Source organism: Falco biarmicus, chromosome 19, assembly GCF_023638135.1.
Source record: "Falco biarmicus isolate bFalBia1 chromosome 19, bFalBia1.pri, whole genome shotgun sequence".
Classification (NCBI taxonomy): Eukaryota; Metazoa; Chordata; class Aves; order Falconiformes; family Falconidae; genus Falco; species Falco biarmicus.
The window spans coordinates 2,017,689-2,042,848 of record NC_079306.1 but is presented as its reverse complement, the minus strand read 5'-3'; the positions used below and the strand labels follow the sequence as shown (position 1 = coordinate 2,042,848).

Sequence of the window (25,160 nt, the reverse complement as noted above, 5' to 3'; positions counted from 1 at the left end):
AAGATGCTCTCAGCTGCCAGCCAGCTCCACCTGCAAGATATTTTCTGTTTGTGAAAGACAACGGCTCTTTGGCCAAGCCCCGCTAAGGGGTTTGGGGTCACTTTTCCTCGGGGTTGAAACGCGATCCAAGGCGGACGGCGATGGAAGGTGGCTGGCAGCACGCCTGGCAGCTCTGCCACGAGGAAATCGGGGCGGGGGGGGGGGATGGTGGTGGTGTGGATCTCGGGGGTGGGAAAGCTCGAACCCGGCCCCACAGCCCCCTCAGCACTGAAACTGAACTTACCCACACCGCTCGTAAAGCTGAGGGCTTCTTCCACCCCCCAAGATGTGCTACTCTCCCTGTCAGTGGATAACAACACACTCAGGAAATTAAGGGACTACCAGGATTCTCCAGCTCAGGTTACCCCATCACTCCAGCCCAGAGCAGCAAATCCCCTCCAAAGAGGAATCCGTACACGTGTCGCTCACCCAGGCTGGATTTCGGAGCTGAGACAGGCACGACCCCAGCATCAGTCTCCTCCTTCACCCTCTACCTACCCACAGACCACAGGTCTCGGAAAAGCACGTCTAGCGAGAGAAGATGAAGGTCAAGAGCTCTAGGAAGCCTCGCTGACTAAAAGGACACCCGAAGGGCAGCCCTGACAGGCAGATGTTAAACCAGTTCAAGCTTTGCTACTTAAATAACCCGTTTCAGTTGACCAAACCTGCTTTGAAACCAGGTTTTCCTTCGTAGAAAGCCAACTGGAGAGGGAATTATTCAGCAAGAGGATTTAACTATCGGATCCTGCCTTGTGCCGTCAGACTGAAAATACACTAATTGTTCTCTGGGTCACGAAGGGAGTTGGATAAACAAGAAAAACCAACCAAGAAAAAGACGAAGGTGCAATTTACACCTCTGCTCACTGGCAACTGCATCACTTCTGGGAAAAGGAAAGCGAAGCTCTTTCGGCAGAGCCCCCGGCTGCGGAGTCACCGCTTATCAACGGCCCAGAGCCGGCATCCTGCTGGGCAGCTCCTTCACTTGGCATTTGTCAAAGGAGGTTCCCGGTGGCCCCGTTCCAGGCAGGCACTCGCCTCCCTCCCACCCGGAATCGCGTGTCCTGCTTCGCTGGCTGCAGCTCGGCTCACCGGGAGCAACGGACTTGAGCCTTTAACCTTTCCGAACGTGACGCAAGTGTTTTTATAGATGATAACTAAGTCAAAGGGTGAGGAATGACTTGTATGGAACCAGACACGTTCGCCAAAAGAATGACATTTGGCACGCCAGGGAGAGGTTTCTACAGCTGTTGTAACTGTATAGAAAGGCAGAGAGGAAAAAAAAACCCAACAAAAACCACAAAACAAAACAAAAAACCAACCAACTTAACAACAACCCACTGCACACAGTGATAATATTGAATCAGTATCGGTATTGACTCGGTAGACAAAGCCACTAACAAAGTCAGAAATACTCGTAAACCCAAACTTCGGTTAGGGCTACAAATCCCTCTGCTATCGACAGGTTAAATCCCTTTACATTGCACTTTTCCAAAAGACGGGAGGTGCTGGGAGCTCCACGTTCAGCTTGGAGAGCACAACTCAGCACAGAAACGAGGGTCAGGGCACACGGCCACCTTTAACCCTGCCCCTCTGCTTTGGCAGAGGCTCCTCGGGTGAGTTTAAAAGTCATCTAGAAACATTTTGGTCAGGATTTTTAGCACACGCTGAATTGAAGTCCAGGAGAGCATTCCACTTCCTTCAGGAGAAACCTTCCCGGTGGCAAAGTTCAACGCGAGTACAAGAAAAAAAAAAAAAAAGGTCCACGCCAAACAACAAAATTTGCTGAAAGGCTTCAGAATCCAGCTCCCTACATCACCGCTAAACACTCCTGCCTCTGAGGCCACAAAATTTTCAGATGGGAGACAGCTTTTGACACGGATTTTGCAATCTGCCAAATAGCTACTTCCATCCTTCAACAGGATAGCAGCATTTTAGTTACTCGTCAAACGTTCCTCACTTCAGGCAAGGAGAACCCTTTAGGCAGTTTTCTTCTGATATTTCTTTACCCAAAGCCATCATATTTGTATAACTAAGAACAATTTCTCGGTCAGCCAAGACAGGGAACGTATCTCATGTTAGGCTTTCTGCAATATTGTCTTAAAGCACTTGTCTCAAACTAATAAAGACGTTCATTAAAAAAAAATAAATAAATAAAAAAGACCTGATTACACTCATCGGGAACATCATGCCCAGTATGAAAAGCTTGGCTGGGAACGGGGGAAGCAGTGCCGCACAAGATGATCTTTGATGTGTACTCACACCTTCAGAAGGATCCCTCTCTCTTCCATCTTCTACGTTTGGAAGATTTCAGATATAAATTTTGCTTCTAAAAGACAAACACTACTGCAGCCTGAGCTCCCCACCACTCTCCTTCTAGCACAGCTAATACCAGCACCTAACCAGTACGTTACTGGAGAGTTCCTCATCTTACCTGCGGCTAAAATGACTTTAGGATGGTCGGGACAACTGTTTGGTAAGAGACACGGAGCCCCAGTTCATCAACGACCCTGCTGGACACACCAAAGCCTCGACCCAGTCTATCAACACGCCACCGCATGTGAGGGACAAGGGCTGGAACCACAGGGTGGCAAAGATGCCTCCTAAAATCCACCGAGTACAGGACTTTGGACTCGGGTTTATTCTTTACGACCCGCTGAGCTCCCAGATGCTGAAGAACGGGGCTGGGGCAGCAGGGCACGCACAAACAAGTCATTAAGCTGCTTAAAAAAGCGGCAGACTTGTTCCAAATGTCTCGGTCTTACGCCTTAACCACCTGGGTCCGGCCCTCCAGTTAACTCACCTACTCTGCAGTTCAGCAAAGGCTTGCTTCATCTTCTTAATGGAAGCATCCATCTCCTCCTTCACCACCACCCGGTACCGAGCCAGCGAAACGGTGCAGCGCTGGAGATCCTTCACTGATTTTTCAATATTAGAACCTACCAAGAGACAAGAGCGAACTCAAACAGCCGTGTCAATCACATCGCTAAATCCTCCCAGCAGGGATACATCTAAAGACATCTCCCCTTCTTTCTTTGAAAACGATACACTGCTTGGTTTGAAATTTTTCTTTCCCTCCCCTATTACAAAGGCACTAGGTTCAGTCTGAGGGATTTTCTTATTGGGAAAAGTTTTCCCAAGGCTTGTAGAATTTCCTTCATGGGCAGGGACGTCCCTCCACGTTTTTAAATACGTGAGAGAAATCAAACGCATCCGTGAGCTGCTTTTGTGTTAGAGGCTGGAGACAAGCCAAAGGCGGTCTACTCCGAAGACCGCCGCACCGCATCACTAAACGATACGAAACCGACTGTTTGCCTGGTGAAGGGAATTATCTAGGAAACTACATTTAAGGTTATTTCCTCAAATCAGGAGAGGAAAGGATTGGTTATGGCTGCCAAGGTTAGTCCCCGCGTCTCAGCTCGCCAGGAGGGTAACACCACCTTGCCCACGCTCTCTGGAATGTAGTTGCCCACCACCACCAAGGGGCAACTTGCTCATCATTTGGGGAAGTTGGAACTGCTCGTTACAGCTTCCCCATGCAGCGAGGGGGGTGAAGCACCACCACCACCTCATCTCCATACGCTAAGTACAACAACCGTGCTCGCAGTCAGGGTCCCTGAGGTCCCCCCTGTCCCCACTTGTTATCGTAAGAACTCAGCTGCGGAGAAAGCACATGAAAGAATGAGAAAAAAAAAGAAGAAAACCCAAAACAACAAAAAAAAAACCCCACACAGTAGGAGGCGACTGTCACTTCTTGTAACAGGACTGGTCCGAACTTGTGGCCTTTCTACAAATTCTCACAAAAGATGAGAAACCACCTCAAGGCTCCGTGATGGAGCGTGGAGAAGAACGGGCTAAACGTACGCAGCGAGACTTGGCTGCTTCCTCCCCTGCTCTTCTCACACCCATGGGTTTGCTGCTCCAGGCACTACATCTAAACTGCTGTCAAGATTCCCGCTGCGCGTAGGGAAGAGGGGGAGGAGAGTGCAACTTACTGGCCAGATAATAAGCGGCACGTTAGCTCGCGTTAAAATCAAAGTCCAGCGTGGCTCTGCACCGCGTCTGTCAGCACCGCCGCGGAAGGGGGCGGTGAGAACGTGGCCAGCAGCACCCTGCGCTGCCGCCGGCCAGCGCGCAGAGCCTCAGGGCCTTACCCAGCTTCTTGCTCACAGGCGAAACGGGCACATCTTCCAGCCGCGTTACGGAGAGGGAGGCAGGAGTCGAATTGCTCGCTGTGGATCGGGACAGAGACCTGCTAGCGCTCCTCTGCTCAGGCCGCTGCCTGAGAGACGAAGGGCTCTGGGAAGGATGCATGATGAGCGATTTTGTGTCAAAGTCTGCTATTCCATTCTCTAGTTCAGGCACTGCTGTAGAAAAGCACATGCGTTTAAAAGGGGCAGGCGGGGAGGACAGCAGAACGCTGACCACCTCTTTACCACAACAACAACACAAAAATATATAAAAATAAAATCAGAAATCAAGGTGAGCTGCTCTTTCCTGAAGAGCCAAGCCAAACAACCGGGTACGCAAGGCTGCCCCAAAACAAAAGGATCACAAAAAGAGGCAGCTCCTCTGCTTTTTAAACACCAGGCGCCCGTCTCCAGTGCTACTTTAGAGAGACTAACCTGTTCTATCAGGCATGTCTGGCGCAGCGGGCTCGCAATCCTCCAGCTCTCTGGCATCAATCGAAAGCGCATCCAAACCTTCGCTGAGCGAGTCCACGGACTCCGTGTCGTGGGCACAGCCGTTGACATGGAAACCGTTAATTCCACCCTTCTCCGAGTTGGCTGATTGCTCTTCTTCAGTGGACACCAATTTACCGGGCTCTGGGAGGCCAGGGTTCGATTCAGCTTGGGGTTTCGGTTTGGTTTTCTTCTTCTTGTTCTAAGGATTAGGCATCCGCACCGCAAAGGGGGGGGGTGGGGGAGGGAAACAAAACACGTTAAGCTTAATTCCTGAAGTAGTAGCTGAATTAAATGCTTTTTCAGCCAGCCTGGCTGTTGATCCTATTAACAGTAGGAGGGGATTTATTCAACAACGAGGACAGATACAGTGGCATTAATGAGGCGCGAATACATTATCCTCTCCGATGGCGTGCCAACAAGAGCGGCGTGCCGGGTACCGGCCGAAGGCGGCAGGGAAGCGATGGGAAGCAGCCAAGAGGTTGGCGGCTGTAACCCTGGCACGGCACCAGCCCGGGGTGGCTGCTGGGGGTGCTCCCAGCCAGATTCCCTGGGTGCTGCCAGGGTGCTCTGCTAGACCTCGCTCCGCTCCCACGTCCCTCATTTCCCAGCACACGGCTGCTCAGGCACGGGTTTCCTCCCCGCCCCCCCCCTCCTCCCCCAGTTCCAGTTCATGCTGGTGCTTTTCACGTATTCCAAGGAGTCTTTTTTGAATAATTATGGTTTTATTCTTCTCCTGGTGGATTCAGATATTATAATACCAAGGACTGAAACTTTGCAAATCTTTATTTAACCCTTTCACAGAGGTCTGAGCAAAAGAACTAGCAAAACACTCGAGAAAGCTTATGTGACAAAGAAATATATTTCCACAGAGCTCAGCATTAAACGCAACTGCTCAGCTCCAAAGGTTACCGATGAAAAATGGAACAGCGTGACTATCTGAACAGTGAATTACAGAGCTCTGTGGAAATAAATGGACCTGATAAAGATTTACTCCAGCGTGGGGCTGTGTGCACGGATTAGGGGTCCTGTAGAGGGTCAGCAGAATAAAAGTGACTGCAAGGACAGAAAGTCTAGAACCTTTTTTGCAGATGCCACGTTCGACCACAAATGTGTCTGACAGCTAAATGAAATGCAAATGTGGCCAGAAGATGATGTTTACAACTTGCACTGAAGTTACCCTGTAAATCATTGCCCTGAACAGCCAGGCACCTGATAACCTAGCGATTATCTCCGTGCATCAGTTCTGCTAACATCAATATCCACGTTTGCTCTTCGGTTTCTTTTCCCGTCTAAATCACGAGGAATGCCTACCAGCCTCCCTAGTCTAAATCCTCAAAACAAGAAGGTAAATGCCTTAGGAAAGTATATTTTAAACTCGTTACCTTTTTTTTTGCCCGTTACAGTCCATTCTTTCAGTACTTCGCTGGCATTGCCTGAAACAAAACGCAGCGATGAGCAGCGGACGAGGCACCCGCTCCAATTTTTTTCCCCCGGTCACGTGGAAGTGCCTCCATACCTGGAGCCAGTTTCCTGCAGCTAAGTTTCAAGTCTCTTAGCTGATGTAATAAAAGGATCGGTTTCATTTTTGCTTTGGGAACACACTGCCGAACGGGACTACACCCTTACAACACAGGGCCAGGTCTTTCCAGGAAACAAATGGAAAAAAAAAAAAAAGGGGGGGGGGGGCAGGGGGAGGAAAAAAGAAATAATATTTTTCTTTGGCTCTGTCATACTAAAGGTTTAGGTACTTGGCAACCTGCTGGAGCATGTTCTGAACTCAAAGGTTACGTTCAGGTCAGATATCTGCTGGCCTTCTCTCCCCAGAGACACCAGCTGTGTCAGGATGCCCACAGCCTCAGGAATAGCTGTCATACCTTCTGTGGGCCAGAGGCAAAGCACAGTTGTCAGCGATGGCCAGCATGGAAATCAGAGCTGCAAAGCGACAGGCGCTGTCACCAGCAACAGCCCGTTTTTTCCAAGGTCAGAAAAAAAAATAATAAATAAATAAATAAAATCCATCGACTGCAGCAACGACAGCCAGACCCAAGAGAAGATGCGAGAGCCAGGTTTCAAAGTACAAACGGCAACAATTTGAAGCCGAAGACACTCCCGTTTTGTACACACGAACGAAAGTTCTGGAATCGAGCCTCAAGCCTCCTTTATCTGAAGAGCTATCAAATGCTTCTCTCTGCCTTGACCTCCAGTTGAACAAACCCCAGCTAAAATTTGGGAAGAGAACGGTCTGTCCGTCACCCCTGCGGACAGAGCATGTATTGGATGCGCTGAGAAGCTACACGAGCTTCTGCTACTTCATGCACTTCACTTTCTGCACGAAGGCCGCCGCTGCTTCTGAAGCAGGACGGGAAAGATGGTACGTAGGAGCGCCAAAGCCGCCAGCCCCGCCACGAAACCAGCCGCGGTTACCTTCCATAAAGGCTTGCACAGTTTTGTCCACGCAGTTGTCAAAATGCTGCAGCACGAGGACGATCTCGTTGTTGCTCCTGTTGGGGACTATCGCACGCACCGCGTTGATCTGGAGGGAAGGAACACAGGGTAACGCGTCAAACGTTTGCTGTAGCCCACACGGAGCCTGCAGCAACCCTCCCGCGAGCAGCCTAAAACCCGTAACCGATGACTTCCTTATAAAACTTTAATGTGCCAGGATGATTTAGCCCGAATAAAACTTGGCTTTTGACAGAGCTGCAGTTGGCTCCCCAACAGAAACATATTTCATCTCAGAGAGGAGATGAAGATAGAGCGTTCACCAGCTCTTCCGCGGCACGCGGTGAGTTAAAGTCTCAGAAGACACATTTACCTTCTCCTTCATGTTTTTCAAAGGTTCCTCCTTGGGCCATCACGGTATTGGACTGCACATCAAAAATAAACCCAGATGGATCTGCGGAGACAAAGGAGAGGGAAGCTCTCTTCTGAACAACAGGCACCGAGAGACATTTAGAAAGACGCGAAGCAAGAGGTCAGCTCCAAGTTGGTACTTTGCCAAGGAGAAAATTGAAATCCTACAAACGTGCGGCGCTCGCCGCCTTGCCGCCGTACGGTTAGCAGCAGATTATTATCACATGGCTGATCACCCACCCTTGGTTAAGGACCAGGTTCTGCTTACCAACCCAGTTAAATCCACTTTGCTGGTGCCCCCTCCCCCCCACCCACCCAAGGAGCCGATCCACTCCCAATCTCTGGGTCAGTTTTGATCCACGGATCAAAACCCCAAGTCAAAACCCACCAGCCCAGCGTGCGGGACGGAAGATCGCTGAAGATGAACAGTCCAGCTCTCCGTTTCCATCTGAATCTTTTACCAAGCCCAACAATAAAGAGTTAACAAAAGCGCTTAAGCCTTCGAGCAGCATATTTAACAATTTCCTCCACCTGGAGATACAAATGGCAAGCAGACTGATAAATGGGTTTGAAGCTCCGGCAGCCTGTGTTCCCTGCCAGCTATGATCTCCAAGGTAATGCTTCTATGTTCCAAAAGAGACCCATAATTGAGACAGCCTTCACCAACGGGTTTGCTCCCTGCCAGCGAGCAAAGGTCACGTAAATCTGCGGGCCCCACCGCTCCTGCGAGTGCCTGGCATCACAAATCCACGCTCTGTTTTCCTGCCCAAGGTCCCAGGCAGGCTAAATTTTGTATTTAGCAAACCCAAGGGAGATAGAGCTGTCGGGAGACGTGTTTTCCTACGACAGAACGTACTCGAAAGTGGTATTTTAGCTGTGGACGGTCCCGGGAAGAACATGTGTCCCTGGGCAGGGAGCAGCTGCAAGACCCCAGGGGTCTTCTGCGCTCCTATTCCATCTTGGAATTTATTTTTTTTCCATGCTTTGCACAGAAAAAGCATCACCAAGCGCTTTCCAGGGAATCCACAAAGCCACCAGTGGATTTCCTCGGAGGGCATTTGACACCTCGAGCCTGCACGAGATCAGGACCCATCGGTTCCTCCATAAAGCTCCTCAACTGGTGGCTTTGGGGACTACCCGGGCCAAGATGCTCCATAGGGACGCTTGCCCGGTCACTGCCCTTTCTGTTTTAGCTCAGCTGATATTCCAAGCTGCTGATTCATGTTCTTTCCCTCACCTCCTCTAAATAACTCGTACGCGATTTTGAGACACACCATTGACTTTCGCGGTTCCCAGACATTGATGTAGCATTTAAACCGAGATGCCTCCAAATACAGTGACAGAATTGTGAACATGATGGAAAGGTCAGCCTCTTATTAAGGCTACAGATGAACGGTTTAAATTCTTCCTCACGCCATCCTTACCCATTTCAGCCCCATGAGCGAGATTTTCTCAAGTTTCCCGAGCTCACAGAAGTTCGAGTTACCAACTTTCTAGTCCTTAATCTTGTAAATGGCTTTCAGACTCCCATCACCGAGTGAGAATTAGCAATCTTTTTTCAAAATCTTCCTTGCAGAGCAGCCACCAAGGACCCAGGTGCCAGGAAAGATGAAGTTCAGCTCCCCCCTGCAGCACATTTTCAGCTCCTCCATCCCATCCCATTCCCACATCTCCAATTGCAGGGGGCTGAGCTTGTCGGCACAGCTCGCTTTGAGCCGCTTCTCCACGGCCCAAGTCCTCCTGGTGTTCAAATGTTTATCATGCAAAAATTATGCGCCGGCGATGCCGCCATGTACATTTGATATTGCCCCTGAGCACTCCCAAGCATCATTAAAAGGCTGCTGGCACTCGGGTCTCTCGCGACGGTGGGTATTTGCAAGAAGGGACAGAATTTAAAATGCTCACGCCCGCCCGGACCGAAGTCTGGCGGCCACCAGCGACTTCAAGATTTTTGAATTAAGATCCTTGCGGGAAAGAAAAGCTCCTTCCCAAAGCCAGGGCTCAGGCTGTGCATGTCATGTCTGACATGATGAGTCAGTCAGACGCTCAGACCGATCACTGTTGCATTAAAACATACACCCTGTTGATCTGATGCGATAAACCCCAGAGACGATGCCAACGGCCTTAATTGCTTCTCTGTTCATAACGGCATCCCCCAGAAAAATGAGGTGGTAAGAAATCATTCATCCCAAATCAGCTACTTTTTTTTTTTTTTGCCTTTCAGTGCTGTTTATCGGACTAATCAACGCGCGAGCTCTTAAATAGAAACACTAACGATGCCAGGAAGAATCCACCCTACCAATATCAGTCTGCTCCTCCCGTAACTCCGCTAATTAGTCCTTTCTGTACGAAACACGTGCCAGAATTAAAACTACAGACCTAACAGATGCCTGGCTCCGCTTCGCGGGACACATGAAATCCGACAATTTCACACCCAACACCTCGAGGAAATCGAAACGGGGGCCGCTACGTTCCCCTCCAGCTCCAAGCTGAGTCCTGGGCTCATTTTTGAGCCACGACAGGCAAATTGTTTCATCAGGAGACAGGGAAAAGTGAGAAAAGCACCAGCCTGACAAGCTCCACGGACCTGGTCCCAACCAGCATCTCAGAGGATGTTTTACGAAAGCCGACAGCGCTATTACACACAGGCATTTAGCTCCTCCGAACCCATCCAGCACTTCATCCTCGCCGCACCCACGTGGCCAGCTGACGGGAAGTTTCCATAGTCAAATAGTGTGTAAAAACTTAAAAAATATTTTAAAATCCTAATCTAAATGTCAGGTTCACCCTCCTGCCCCAGCCAGGACACTCGCAGGCGGATGGAACAGCCTACGTGCTTAAAACGCTAGGCGAAAAGATTCAGTTAAATCGTGAAACATTTATGGACTCTGCGGCTTCGCAGGTCAACGGGAACCGGCGGCGTCTCTCCCAGGGATAACACGGGAGACCTCAGCTAATGTGAAATAAAAAGCTCTTAAAGAAAAAAAGGCACCTCGCTGCTCACTCAGAGCATCTCCAATTGGCTTTAATTACAAGCATCTTCAGCAGTCCCTGCGTTGGGAGAAGCGGGAGATGCCCGTGCCCAGGACTGCAGAGGTGAGTGGACAGGAATTAATGCTCCTTCCCAGGACGGGGGGGGGGGGGGGGGGGGGGGGGGGGGGGGAGAAAAAAAAAAATCAACAACAACAAAAAAAAACACACCACACACACACCACCCAAAAAACCCAGGATACCATTATTCTATCGGTCTGTGCTTGCAGTCACAACGTCACAGCGAAGTACCCACAGATATCGGGGGGGGGGTGTAGGGGAATAAATCCGGATTTCCAAAAGAAGCATTCCATAGGGAGATGACATCTGTGGGAGCCTTCTGTGTTTTCACGGCTCCTGGGGCGTCGGGTATCGCACTTTGAAGCCACCAGACCACCACGGGCCACGTTTCACATCTCTCACGTGTCATGCTCTCCCTCACAAATTACACCAACACATAGTGCTATTTTTATTTTTTTTTCCCCTTGTAAGAACACTTCTCACTAACAGGCAACAGAGGGTACCGACGCCAAGCTCTCTCCTCGCAAATGAGAGGCAAGTAAGGACTAAACCAGGGGTAGGATCAATATTCCTGGGTTTGCTGCTGTCGAGAAGATATTTTACCAACAGCAGAAAAAAACCCAAAAAAACTACACGGAAATACTAAGTTTCTCCATGATCCGAGGGGGAAAACATCTCCCCCACACGCCACCTTAAGCCCTCCCTTCCCCAAAATACGTTAAAATATTTGAGCGGGTCCGCTGAGTTCCTACGCTGTCCTTGCTTGATTTTTCTCCCTGCTCACCGCCTGGGGTGCATTTAAACTCGGGGTTTCGTCCCTCCATCAGCTGTTACGGAAAGTATTTTAATGCCCCAAGGACAGCCCTGTGATATTCCCGAGCCCGTGGAAGTGGCAGCTGCACTTCAGAGCCTTGCCTCAACAACAAAGCGTCCCTTTTTCTTATTTTCCCAAACAAATTTCAAGCACACAACACCGCCTTCTCGCTCCAAACTCAATATAGGAAAGCAATTGGTTCGCCAAGGCGTAGTTACAAAAAAAAAAAAAAAAAACTTGCCACGTTGCGGCCAGAACAAGGCTACGCAGGCGAGAAATGGGACTCACAACTGGAAGAATTTGTTCCAAGGTGAGGAAATTAAACCTCCCAGGCATCCGATCTCCAGCAGGAGCTGGATGGCAGTGGGAGAGTTTAGCCCTCGGATGATAATGCCAGGCTAACCTTCCCAGCGGAAGGCCACGGTCATTTAAGGAATCGGAAGAGTGGGATAAAAAAATAAATTCAATATGGAGTAAAAAAAAAACCCACCCAATAAAACTTCTTGCAAATCAACTGAAACATGCCCATAAAACTGGGGGTTTCTGCAGGTATTTTCCTGCAAGGGCAGGAATCCGTACGGATGCAGCACGGATGCAGCTCTCCCAAGCACCCATCCTGCTCCCCAGGGGCAGGGGGAGCGCTTGGGGGCGGGGGTCTCGCTGCCCCCGTGGCGTTACCGCCCTGGCACGCTGCCATTCCCGGCTGCTCCCACTGCTGCCGTTCGATCCGGCGCTCCGCCTGCTGCGTTGGACGCAGGCAGCCAAGGAAGGCACTGGGTTTTCTTTCAGCGGAGCCAAGGCAGCCCAGCCAAATGAGAGAGCCATCAAGGTAATTCAAACTGCGGGGCAGTCTTCCCCCTCCCATCTAATTTCCATCTACAAGTTTTAAAAAATAAAATAAAAATTGAAAACCCACGCACTTCCAGAGCATCACACTCAGCAGAGCGATGCAGCCGAGGTTCCCAGGAATTCCCGGCATCACCCGCGTCCTCGTACCGCACCCCAGCTCACCCAGGAGCCGGGATCCCATTTATCAGGTTACAGAACACCACGCTCAATATTCGCCCTTCTACGTTTTCGCCATCTTCTCACGGCGAGCGCTGCCTGGCAGAGGAACTCCACAACCTCCCAGTTTGCCCATTTTACAAGCTCTCCGGACACAGATGGAGAAAATCATTTGCCACCACCCCAATCTGCAAACCTGGTTTCTGCAGAGCAGGATCTTCTGCTCGACGGACAACGCTGTTCAACAAAGTACAAGCTTCAAATAAAATTTCACACATTTTGGGGGTTTGTAAAGGCTCGGGGTCCCTGCTCCAGCTGACACCCCTCCCTCCCCAGCGGCCGACGCCGCAGACCTTTCGCCTTTACCAAATCCACGTAGGAGAGTTTTCCATCAATTGAAATGGCTCCCTGATGGATCCAGATGAGTAGGAACCCGAGCGCTGTTTTATTCAGGATCCTGGCACGCCTAAAACCGCGGCTGATATCCGATGGAAACAAGATTTATGTGATTGCTTTGTATCCTGGGGTCGCCAGTCATTCCTGAGCCTGGTGGCTGCTTTCACTCAAATCAATTAATCGAGTCAGAAGGGGGATGAGAGGGAGCGCACACGCTTCGTGGGGGGGGGGGGGGGGGAGAAAAACAGAAGCGCTAAGGATCCGAGATAGCAGCAAACCAACAAACCTACAAGACTCTGGGGAAGTATCTGTTTAGAGATCTGGCACCCCCGAGTCCACCTTTCCTTCAAATTTCTAAATTACCCCTTCTAGAATATCCTCAAGCTGAAATGAGCCATCCAGTGTAACCCAGACACGGACCTACGTGTGGACGCACGCCGCTGGATTTTGAATGGGATAATTACATGACTGGTTTACAGATTGAACTGTTTTCTCCTCAGCACAGATCTTTGGAGTAAAGAGTTACTTACAGCCAGTAACATTCAGGAGTAGAACATGATTCTGTGCCCAACCTTTGCATATGCATTTTCAGAAGGCTTAAAAATACCCTCCTGAGTAGTTCAGATGTTCACTCTGTTCTGTGGCACTTCTAAGAAACAGGTGGGCTTCTGATTTGGTTTCAAACTGCTGCATTATTAAAAATAGGTCTGTCTCGTTCCCCATCTCTCGGCACTTCTCAGCAGCCTTTTGTTACACTGCAAAGGGGTTTTGTTTTGCTTTCAGGAAAAAAAAAAAAAAAAAAAAGAAACCAAAAAGACATTCCTTACCTGTCCAAGGTACACTCCTTTACAGAGGACTGGAAAAATATTTGTTGACTACATTAACATTCTAGAGCAGCAGAAAAGTAGTAATTGAAAATTCAATCACAGTCTAAAGAGGACAGGGCACAGCCAGAAGAGTCTGCAGCTTTTTTAACTCTCACCTTCCCTTATGTCCACACTGCCACCGCAACGCGGACTGGAGATGAGCCTGCTTAACAAAGCAGCGCGTATTTTATATCCCCGGTGGCAGAGCGAATTAAAAGCCTACTCTGCATTCCTGCTCGGTGTCAATATTTATGTCTGAGATCCCTTTACTTTTCTTTAGGAACCCAATACATGCCAGCGCTTCCCAGCGGGCTCTCTCTACGACACACTCTGCCGAACAGCACCGAGAGCGGCGACTGCGCCCCAGCTCTCTCATTCGGCTGGGGATTTGCCAACCCCCTGAAGCCCCTCAGAGTAAGAGCCCCCCGTGTTTTCCCTCCCCTCTTGTCCCCTATAGATCTCTCTTGGTGTTCCCCTACCTACCCAGACCCGTTCATTCTCTAGATAAACACACCTTGAACTCAGCACCGATGACTGCTGGGCTCCAGCAGCGGCAGAGAGAAGCCAATTTCTTAATGACTTGGGCTGAGGCTTCTGAGAGCACAGGTACAAAATAGTGCATTTTAAAAATCACTCAAAAATTATCTTATACAGTAATTTCCATAACCGTTACTAATTGCTTTGAATCATGCATGGATCTAGCTGTCAAAGGACGGCTGGGCTCCTCAGGTAGACACCGTTTCTATGCCAAAGCTGCTAGGGAAAAAAAAAAAAAAAAATCTACAGAGAACAAAAGCTCTTCTCTTGAGGTAGAGGACATGAATTGTCAAACCCATTCGCCTTAAATTATTAATTAGTAGTCAGTTCAAATAAAAAGAAAACCGTAACCCTCAACCCCCCTTCTCCCCTCACAACACACACACTTTGGAATTAATGTTTCGCACACGACAAATAAGATCCCTCCCTGAAATAAGCTGCTTGACACAAGAATGGCTTTGCCACTTAGAATGCGACGGCAGAAACGGGAGAATCGGCCTGTGCGTTTGAAGACAAAGCCAGGGAAAAAGCTTCGCTCAAACTTGCTCGGTGCCCCTCTGTGCCCGCCTCGAAGGAAAAAGATTGAACTGGGTCTAGTTTGAATTTCATCCCCAAAGGCCAGGACCCGAGCTGAGCTATCCCACCTCGATTCCACTCGATTCCGCTTCTTTCCAAACTGGATTCCTGGCAAGCACTTGCCACAGACAGGACAAGCAAGTCCAGGACAGAAGCCTGGCCTGGAAGCCTGGCACACACAGGGGCACCGAGAGGGCGGACAAGGGCTGCCTCAGGAGCACGAGTTGTGCTGGAATTAATCCCATGAGGGACCCAGACACCCCTCAAATCCATCCTGACCGTACCCCGAGGTCAGGATGCACGCCAGGAAAATAAAAAAAGTTTGGCTCTGCAACTCTTCAACTGTTAAATCTAACACACACACCCCCCCCTCCTGGTCTGACTGGGAAAACGATGCGATATTAACCTTATACAGGAACTTGTGAAATCAGAACTGTCCAGCTGGACGACTGAAATGCTACTAAAAATGTCACAAAATCCAACAGGTTATATGATGTCACTAAAAGAGCGACAACAAGCTGTCAAGGGACATCAGCAGCCTTGAAAGGAGTACAGCGAAAGGAATTAACCCCTTTCCTAATTGATAACTTTGGAATCGATAGCGCTGGTTATTGACATCTGATGATACCACGTTCACGTGCATCTTACCTTTTGTATTTTGCTTTTTAGACATCTCGGCGTGTTTGCTCTAACCGTCAGCTATACAGGAGCGGGGAGGGGGGTGGGGAGAAGAAATAATAAGAGTCCTCGCCCTTGAACAACGTAGCTGGCAGTTGCAATCCACGCACCGCCTTGTATCAATGCGGGAAACGGCAGAGAGCTGGTTTGGGACAGCAAAATCCCAGCTGCGAGGGCAAACGGGGTCTGGAGTTGTCAGAAATCTGCTGACAGGCCAGCAGAGCACTACAGCTCCTTTCCTCTGAAAAGCAACTTCTTGTCAGGCTTCCTGACTGCAGCAGTTGGTATCTGGTTCTGAAAAAGAAAGTAGTAAAAAAAAAAAAAAAAAGAAAGGAAATAAGAAAATTGCTACTGTACTAGCCAAGGTATACCCCAAGCCTCCCAGCTTGTCAGAGTTGTCCTGCTCACGGGTTTTAAGAGTAAAAAAAAAAAAAAAAAATTTTAAAAAAATCTGTATTTTGCTTGAAGGTGTGGTGAAACAACTAGCCAGAAAAAAGTGACATTAAATATAAAGCCACAAGATCCCTACAGACTTGGTATGGTTTCAACAGGCTCGATTCAAAGACACTAGTCACTTAAGCACGCACGAGGTAGAACCGGGGAGGTTTAGAACTCATCACACACAAAAAAAAAACCCCTAACACAAACACCACATTTACAGACTAAGAGCCCTCAGACAAAGCGGGCAGAGTGGTTCCTACACTCGGTGACAAGACGAACTCTCAGATCTCTCGTGTGTTAACGCAACCAGCATCCCAGGGAAAAAGCAAAATTCACTTTGCTGCCAGCACGAGCCATTTTCAACGCTTTCACCGCTTATTTCAACACAAAACACCAGCCTCCCCCACCGAGGCGGCGCAGGGGCAACTCCGCGTGGCGTTACATACGTGTCTTTTCGTCGCGTTCCTCCTTTAAGGAGCCGGGGAAAGCAGGGGCAGCAGGCACCACATCAAGTCGGATGACAGGTTAAACAAAGAACAACACTATACGCAAGGTGAGGAAACAATAGAGACCTCTCTGCCACGGCAAACCTGCTTAACCCCAGGGAAGGATCTGGCCCTGTGACAAAACCTCAACGTATTCACAATCAAGCAGGGGAAAAAAAAAAAAAAAAAACCACAAAAAATTGCAATTTTAATACGTAAAACACAGGTATCCGACGCTGCAAAAGATTTTAGTAAACATCCATCAGGAGACCTTGTACATTTTAGCAAAACGCACAGGCTCTTGAAAAGGAAACGCCAGCATTGAGAAACACGCATCTCATTTGCCCCATTATTAATTAGAAGTTCAACTCCCATCCACCCCGAGGATCAGGATTATTTTTAGGGATACGGTTCACCAGGCTGAGGAATGCAGCAAGGCTCCTGCCACCCGGCGACACTGCCCCAGGGTTTATCACCGTGAGCTTATTTTGATTTAAAAATAGACGTTTCCTATCATTAGAATTTCCCTTTATTAGCTCCCCAGGAGTTCCAAACTTATTTCTAACCAGTGACCGCAGCGATCTAAATCTGAGGCTGATTTGCTCGCTGTCTGTGCAACAAAAAAAAAAAAAAAAAAAAAAAAGACTGTGCAAAAGAATTTTTTACCTGCAAACAGTCCCAAAACAAGAGGCGATTACAAACTCCTGCCTTGCTGCCTTCAGCTCTCTGAATTAAACGCTTTCCTTCGTTTTGATGCCTTGAGGCGCTAAATACCACCTCGTAAAACCCGTACCGTTTGAAAGCTCTGCTCAAAAAAAAATAAAATAGAGAAGCCGAAGAATTGAGCGAAGGATTAAGCTGCCGTATGGGGATGCGAGCGGTTCCCGAGCTCGACGCCTGGAGACTGCTGGCAGGTCGAGCTCAGCCGGCCGTGCTGGCGGGGCCGATGTGCTTTGGTTTGCACGATTACACCCGAGTTTCACTTCCCTGCCTGATTGCTTTGTGTCCACGACCAGGAAACGCTCGGCAGCGTGGCCATCCAGCTGCCAGGAACCTCCGGTTACCTCCTGCGATTTTAAGATAACATTGGGTCGCGAAGAAAGTGTTTACCACATTGACCCACGATGCCAGAGTCAAATATTTTCGGTATATATGGCTCAAGAGTTTCAAAACCAACCAACCAACCCACGCTCACAAACCTGTGCTTTAGAGTAGTCTTTATAATATCATTTTTTTAAAATAAAGACGGGCATGCTTTAATCTGGAGGGAGCGCAGAAACACACAGGTAGTGACAAAAAGCTGTAACATCCCACTTGAGAGCATTTACCTGAACTCCCTCAAGTTGCCTCAAACTTAATTCATGAAACAAAGGAACATTTCAAAACCGCCTCTGCATGTACGTCCCCAAAAGCAAATATCTGCAAGAACACTTCATTCAGACAGAGCCTGTAAAACAGACAAACTGGGGAAAAAAAACCAACCAAAAAAACCCACACAAACCCAAAAGCTGCCAGTAAAGAAGTTATCAGGAAACCTCAAAAAGCCTGAAAAACATTACACCTTATCACCCGAGAAATATAGTTGTACCCACTTCAAAGGAGAAAAATGAACAGTAATTAAGTCTTGGGGGGAAAGCAAACAACATAGAACAGGTTCTGAATTACTCCTTGGCAAGCTAAAGTCAAAGCAGCAAAGTAATAAAATAATGGATGGGAAACAAAACCCCACTGATGTATCTGATGAGTAGAAAACAGCAAATCTTTGCTCCTTGATGATGCAATTAATATTTCATCCAATATACCCTGTGGTGAGAATCGAGAGCCAGAGAATCCGAAGCAGCTCTGGCTCATGTCAGAATCAGGGTGCAGGCTGCAGTGCGACCTGCCTTTACCTCCGAGTCTCCCATCGGCTGGAAATTTCACCGCGGCTATTAGCCAGGAACCTTAAACAGATCGGGGGCGGGGGGGGGGGAGGCTGTAAAACACAGGAGGGTTTTTTAAAACCCAAGCGGAAATTTTTAAGACTGGTAAAATAGTAAAAGTTAACACAAATCCAAATAAATTCGTTAAGAGGGGTGAGCTCCTCCAGCTAAGGGCGATATAAGGCTTATACAGGGCACCGTACGCGTCTATAGGAACAGTAAAGCATCAAGACAAAACCGGCAAGAAATCTACCTGCAGGATTAAAATAAAATATCGTGGTTCTAACAGAATTGACAGGGGAGCAATATAACCCGCGGAAACCCAACTCCCTCCCGTTACAGAGCAAGCAAGCTCCTCCCCGAGCTGCCTGCATTCAGCCGGTAACGGCAAACTTTTCCAAATCCCAAATCCCGCGGGAAAGGCGCATATTGTTCAACACACAACTACCGGCAGATTCCGTCTCATGAAGGAAAACATTTGGAATTTTACAGACAGAGAGTTTAAAAAAGAAACAACTTCAAAATCCCCCACTCGCAGCACTGGTTTGCTCCGTCTAGACGGATTATTTGAGTAAACTTTCGGGACCAACAGCTCCCCATTTGAAGGAAAAGATGATGAAGAGTGAAAAATTTGTCTGGATTTTTGTTTTATTGTTATTATTAGTCTGTGGAAGGTGCTTTCGCTGAGAAATCTGGAGTTCTGAAGAATAGATAAATCTGGTGCTGGGATCTCGGGCAAGCGGTGGGTTCTCCCCAGCCGCAGCCTCGTGCCCAGCTGGAGCGTTAATTCACACCGTACAGTAGCATCTGGCTAATTGGCTTTTGCGTTAAGTAGTCCCTTCCCAAGCTATTTTAATCTTGTTGATCAAGCACGTAAGAGTCGTCCCTGTGAGTACACACAACAGCATTTCGGTAGAATAAATTGTCCTGTTTGTAATTTATAATCATTCTCAAATAAAAATCCATTTTCCGAGACTTCAGCACCTCAGAGGACCCAGGTATTTATCTACAAGCAGTGCCGCCGCCCCCCCCCCCCCCCCATAATGCACTCACGCAAGAAGGGAATTAATTTTATAGCATCTCCTGACAAAAAAAAAGCGACTATTACACTAGAAATTCAGGAACTTATTCTACCTGTCACAGAACACAGCTTGGAGGAGCAAGTTTAATAGCCCCGCTGCACACGGGAACACGCCGACATCCCAAATTCTTATCGCCTTTGCTGGGTGCTGCCGGCCCTAACGCAGGGCACAAGCACAGCCGGGTTTTTCCCAGAGCTCTGCGGAATCCCTGGGGAATTTCCACAGCATCGAAACCCTAAGATTTTTTCAACAAATACCTGTTAAGTTACAGCAGAGCAAAATAAGCCTGTTCATCCCTCATGTTCCACAGATGCCTCGGCCGTTTCTGTTTGAAGAACTAACTTTTTTTTTTGCCCTGGACCAGAGCACGGAAGACATCAGGTTAGCGTTTTAATTAAAGCCAGGCAGCTTTATTACGCTGCATCTGAAAGGAAGCAAGCACACTGTTCAGCAGTGAGCGTGGCACAAGCCCGACAGTAACCCGGGGGGGGGCATTTCCCCCCCCCCCCCCCCCCCCCCCCAAGACAATCGGGTTTTCAGAAGCTCCTTCCAGCAAACAATGGCTCGGTCAGAGCAGGCAAGGAAGGAGGAGCACGGAGCGCAGGTCGGGAAGGTCTAATACCAGCACCCACCGCCAAATCCCTGCCTGCACAAAGCTTCTTTTTCTACCCTGGCCAAATCCTTTCATGGTGCTGGATGAAGGCTCATAAAATGGTACACTACAAAACAACCGTTTTTAGGACTGGGGGGGGGGGGGGGGGGGGAGGAAATAGTTCCTTAATATCACTCTTGGGGTTTGGGTGGGTTTTTTTTTTTTCCTCCCCCCAGTATTTCCTCAAGAATGAACTGAGCATTTAACCTCAGAGATAATTAGCTGTCTATATTCTGTTTAAATCCACACATTTATTGTTCTTTCACCAAATGCATTATGCAGAGCACGACTGGGCATTAGCTATTCTCAAACATCTACCTCTTGTAAGCTAATTGTGCATCATTTTGCAGCACAAAGAAGTAAAACTACAGATTTCAGGTGACAAAACCTTCCTGGTACCCATTCAGGTGATGCTACAAAACCCCACTCAGTGTGTTTACAAATACTTAAACAAGATAAAAGAGCAGACCACCGAGTTTTGCGTTCTTGGATTCCTGGTCAGGCACTGTTTTCCATACTCACTTTCCAGGTAAAACAGGTATTGGGAATTGCTGGTGGGATTTTTGACGCTTTACACAGCGATGCAAGCGGAGCAATTGAACAACACTGAAACGCTCTGGAGTTGGACACCGATTTTTGCTTTCCTGAAGGAAAGATCTCCTCACACTTTGTCTTCTGGTCCTCCCTCCATCCATCCCAAGCTTTCTGTATCCCTTCCTAACCAGCCTGCCCAGGCGGGAACAGCTGCGATGGGAACTTGCACATGTATGTTTGTCCTGTGTAATTCTGCGTGCACCACTGCTATTTTTAGATCGTATTTGCCAGCGTTGTGATCTGGAAGAGCCTCGGTGTCTTGCCAAGAATTGTTTTATATTTATGGATAAACACATGGCTTTCAGATATATTTTTACCTTTTTATCCCATGTATCTAAACATCAGAAGATTTTGAAAAGGAAGGAAGGAAAAAAAATGGCAAATACTGCAGGAGATGACACCTTTCATTGCTCTACTCTAAATGGTGAAAAAAAATCCTTCACCTCCCCCAGTTTAAAAGGGGTGAATGGCATTACTGTAGTCCTACTGGAAATCTTCCCTCTGCCACAGCTTTTTCTGATTACAGCAAATCTCCAGGTCCGTTATCCTAAGAGCGAGCTTGAAAATATTAAAAGCAAGCCATATAGTTTAATTGCCAGATCTATTATTTTTTTTTTAAAAACGCAGTACCTAGCTTTATCCCCTTCAGACTGCAAGTCACCTTTAGAGCTCCTTTGTCCTGAATCCAACAAGAATCTTCTGCTTGGGGGTTGCATGGCTCAGAAAAATCATAAAATATTTAAACGCCCCTTGAAGAGTAAGCTACAACTACAAAAAAAAAAAAAATCCTTATGCAGCAGACAATTCCTGCAAGTGGATTTTAGTTTGCCAAAGCTGAGACAACAGTAACCTCAGCAGACACGGCTGTGGCCACGTATATGTCACGTATAGAACAGCGGCTGAAGGCACACGCAACTTCCACACACATCGCGTCCCCGAGTTAAGACGGGCTGCCTGCGCTTTGCTGGCCCACCGCACACAAACGACGTGCTGACCGGAGTATTGCAATAAAGGAAATAAAACACCGAGGCCCCGAGCACCAAGAGCTCAGAGCAACACTGTGTGATGGCAGGAGGGTGACAGGGGACCCCAGCAGGACCCCAGGGGGCACGTCCCACGCTCCCCAGCCGCCAGAAGGTTTAGCAGGCGGTACGGAGGGCGAGGAGAAGCTGCAGCGCTGTCAGAGCCACGCTTCCTCCCCTCCACCTTTCAGGAGGCAGCACCAACACTGACCGTAGGCACTTCTGGGGAGATTCCACCTTTATTCCTCAATCCCAGCGCAGCCAAGGCTGCGCTCCCACACCCCATCCACCCCCCAGCAGGTTATGAGGGATGCCAGAAGCTGGGTGCCAGCTACGGTCACTCACACAGCAAACACTGATGCCCACTGCCCTTTCTGCTCTCCCAGACCTCCTCCACATCCCAAAAACCTCCTGGATTCAGGCTCACGCTCCAGCCAGACTGCTTAACAGCACTCCTCCAGCATGTATGAGCAAGTCCTGCTTAGGAAGCACAAAGTCCCAGACCCTGAGAGTACAGCAACACGCTCCACGCCTGCAACTTTCAAGGCAAAAAACCTCAAAAACTCCAGCACCCCAAAGAAAGACGCAGCAGCCAGAGCTAACGGAGTGGGAAAAGCAGCAAAGTTAGTGAAAAGTAGTCATAAAAAACTCAAAATCAAGAAAATAGCTACCAGGCTCTAGCAGGAGGCTGCAACAGCTCCCACAGGTAGTTGGTGGGGAATTTTCTGGCGATTGTTCCCAGTTTACCTCCCATCAACTAACAAAGGTTCCACACAGAGGCTTTTGTTTCTGTTTGGGCATCAGCTCCTCTGACAGCCTGATGATGGCAAGCTGCTTTGCAAGAGAATTGATCTGACCATCACCCCTCAGTTATGGCCAAGGAGGATGATTACACCAGGGGAACCATTAAGGCACCCTCAGAAAGAAATCCCACACCCCTCACAGGTTTTTCTCCCCTTTCCAAACCCAACAAAAATCTTATTCTTCGCCTTCCTTCCTACAGAATCACAGCTTGTCTCTGCGGGCAAGGCGACTTCCCAACTTCTCTGCAACAGCTCCCTCTGCGGATACATGAACGCCTCTTTCTGCTGATCATCAAAGGTAAAACAAGAACAGCACCGATGAGCACCAACGGGGGAAAAAAAAAATAAAAATGTGGGGACCAAGCACTGGAAGCCAACCTTTAACTCACTGCTGGCTTGCTTTCTCATGGAGAAAATCCCGAGTGGATGGGGGCGGGGAGAAGCCAAGCTTTAGGTGTGCTAAAGAGCCCTGTGGAGGTAGAGGGGAAAATATCATTTCCCTCTTTGCAACTCAGCCTGCTTTTCCTCATCCTCCTTCGTTAATTATTTGTGTTACAGTAAGAGCTAAAGGCCACAGAGCAAGAGCTCCGAGAACACCGGGAGAAGATCCCTGCCCCTGGGATTTACGAGCCAGGTCGGTACAGGAGGAGAGGCCGGGATGAAGGACAGCGGGTGGAAGCAATGGGTGAGCTGGGCTCTGTGCGTGTACCGGCTGCGGCATAAATAATGGATTAACACTGCTGACCGCCCCCCCCCCACTCTCCCCCCCGTCGCCCTGACTCATCACGGGCTGCCCCACACCCCCTTCACCCCCCAAAAAACCTCCCACTGCTTCATCCAGGCCAACCCACAAACCTCCTTCTGCAGCCTCCCCTGCCTGCCCCACCTCCACCCCGACTGCAACCCCTGCACTCCCCCCCCGGGCCCACTCCCCCCCCCCCCCCCCCCCGGCCTGTGCTGGCTGCCCCCTCCCCATCGCTGGGGGCACCGCGGGGGGCACTCCTCCCCACCCCCCCTCACTACCACCCTTTCCTCCCAAACCCCCTTCACCCCGCACAGGGCACCCCCTTCCCCACACAGCACCCCTCTTGCCACCCCGTTTCCTAGCCCACCCCCCAGGTCGTTCCCTCCTCCACAGAGCCCCCCCGACGCCCGCCAAGGCCCCTCCGACGCCCCCCCGACCCCCCCCACGGCCCCTCCGACGCCCCCCCGACCCCCCCCACGGCCCTTCCGACGGCCCCCCCACCCCTCACAAGGCCCCTCCGACGCCCCCCCCCACCCCTCACAAGGCCCCTCCGACGCCCCCCCCACCCCTCACAAGGCCCCTCCGACGCCCCCCCCACCCCTCACAAGGCCCCTCCGACGCCCCCCCCACCCCTCACAAGGCCCCTCCGACGCCCCCCCCACCCCTCACAAGGCCCCTCCGACGCCCCCCCCACCCCTCACAAGGCCCCTCCGACGCCCCCCCCACCCCTCACAAGGCCCCTCCGACGCCCCCCCCCACCCCTCACAAGGCCCCTCCGACAGCCCCCCACGCCTCACAAGGCCCCTCCGACAGCCCCCCACGCCTCACAAGGCCCCTCCGACAGCCCCCCACGCCTCACAAGGCCCCTCCGACAGCCCCCCACGCCTCACAAGGCCCCTCCGACAGCCCCCCACGCCTCACAAGGCCCCTCCGACAGCCCCCTACCCCTCACAAGGAAGGCCCCTCAGCCCATTTCCCCACACGAGGCTCCTCCGACCGCCCCTTCCCCACACAAGGTCCATCAGCCCCCTCCCTTCTCCCGACAAGGCCCCTCCCGACCCCCCTTCCCCACACAAGGCCCCTCAGGCCTCCCCCTTCCCCTCTACAAGGCCCCTCCCGACCCCCGGGCCCGGCCTTCGGCTGCGCCTTCCCCCGCCAACAACCCTCCTCCCGGCCCCCCTGCTCGCTCCGGGCCGGCCCCGCGGCCCCGGGCTCCCCACACTCACCGGCCACAGCGGCGGGACCCGGCCGCCCCCCGCCCCCCCCCTCACCTCAGGCCGCCGCGATGCACCGGGGAGGAGGTGGGGGCCGCGGCCCGGCAGGAGCCCTTAACCCGCGACAGCCAATGGGAGCTCAGCCACCGATCGTTGGCCAATGGCGACGCGAAGCCTCCGCACCGTGCCCGCCCTCCTGCGTGAGTTAGCCAATAACAAGCCGGGAAAGGCCAGGCTCGGCCCGCCCTTCTTCTCCGCCAGCCATTCAGATGCGACGCGGGGGCAGGGCTGAGCGCTCCTGGCCAATGAGGGGGCGGAGCGGCAGTCCTGGGCGCGCGGAGGGAGGTGTCCTGCCAGCCAATGGCGAAGCGGCCCAGCCGACGCCACGGCGAAGGCCCCGCCCGGTCCCACCTCCAGCGTGCGAGAAGGGCGTGGCCAACTTCCGCCCAGAGCCAATCGAATCCGGCGATGCCAAGGCCCTCTCCTCCCCGCCCCTGCGATGGGCGGGACGGGGCGGGGCGGCGGGTGCCGAACGTGGACGGAAACTGCCGAGAGCCACCGCCCTGCAGCGGAAACACCCGAACGCCTTCCGGGAATGCCCGAAGATGGGGGGCGGCAGGGGCTGAGGTCGGGGCTCCACCGGTTCGCGGCCCCGCTCCGCTCCCAACGCCCCCAGCCCCGGGCCGGTCCCGCCCCGCCTCGC

At 50.6% G+C, this 25,160-nt stretch overlaps 1 protein-coding gene across 1 annotated transcript; it reads right to left on the bottom strand.

Moving 5' to 3' along the window:
• Positions 1 to 221: 221 nt before the first annotated feature.
• SPATS2 (spermatogenesis associated serine rich 2) lies at positions 222 to 24,995 on the bottom strand. Its single transcript, XM_056322409.1, is given in 9 exon segments — positions 222 to 2,975; positions 4,191 to 4,400; positions 4,662 to 4,922; positions 6,107 to 6,154; positions 7,146 to 7,254; positions 7,537 to 7,551; positions 7,553 to 7,617; positions 15,468 to 15,791; positions 24,515 to 24,995. Coding segments are annotated over 8 exon segments (873 nt in total). The 5' UTR covers positions 15,493 to 15,791; positions 24,515 to 24,995; the 3' UTR covers positions 222 to 2,835.
• Between the last annotated feature and the right edge of the window lie 165 nt (positions 24,996 to 25,160).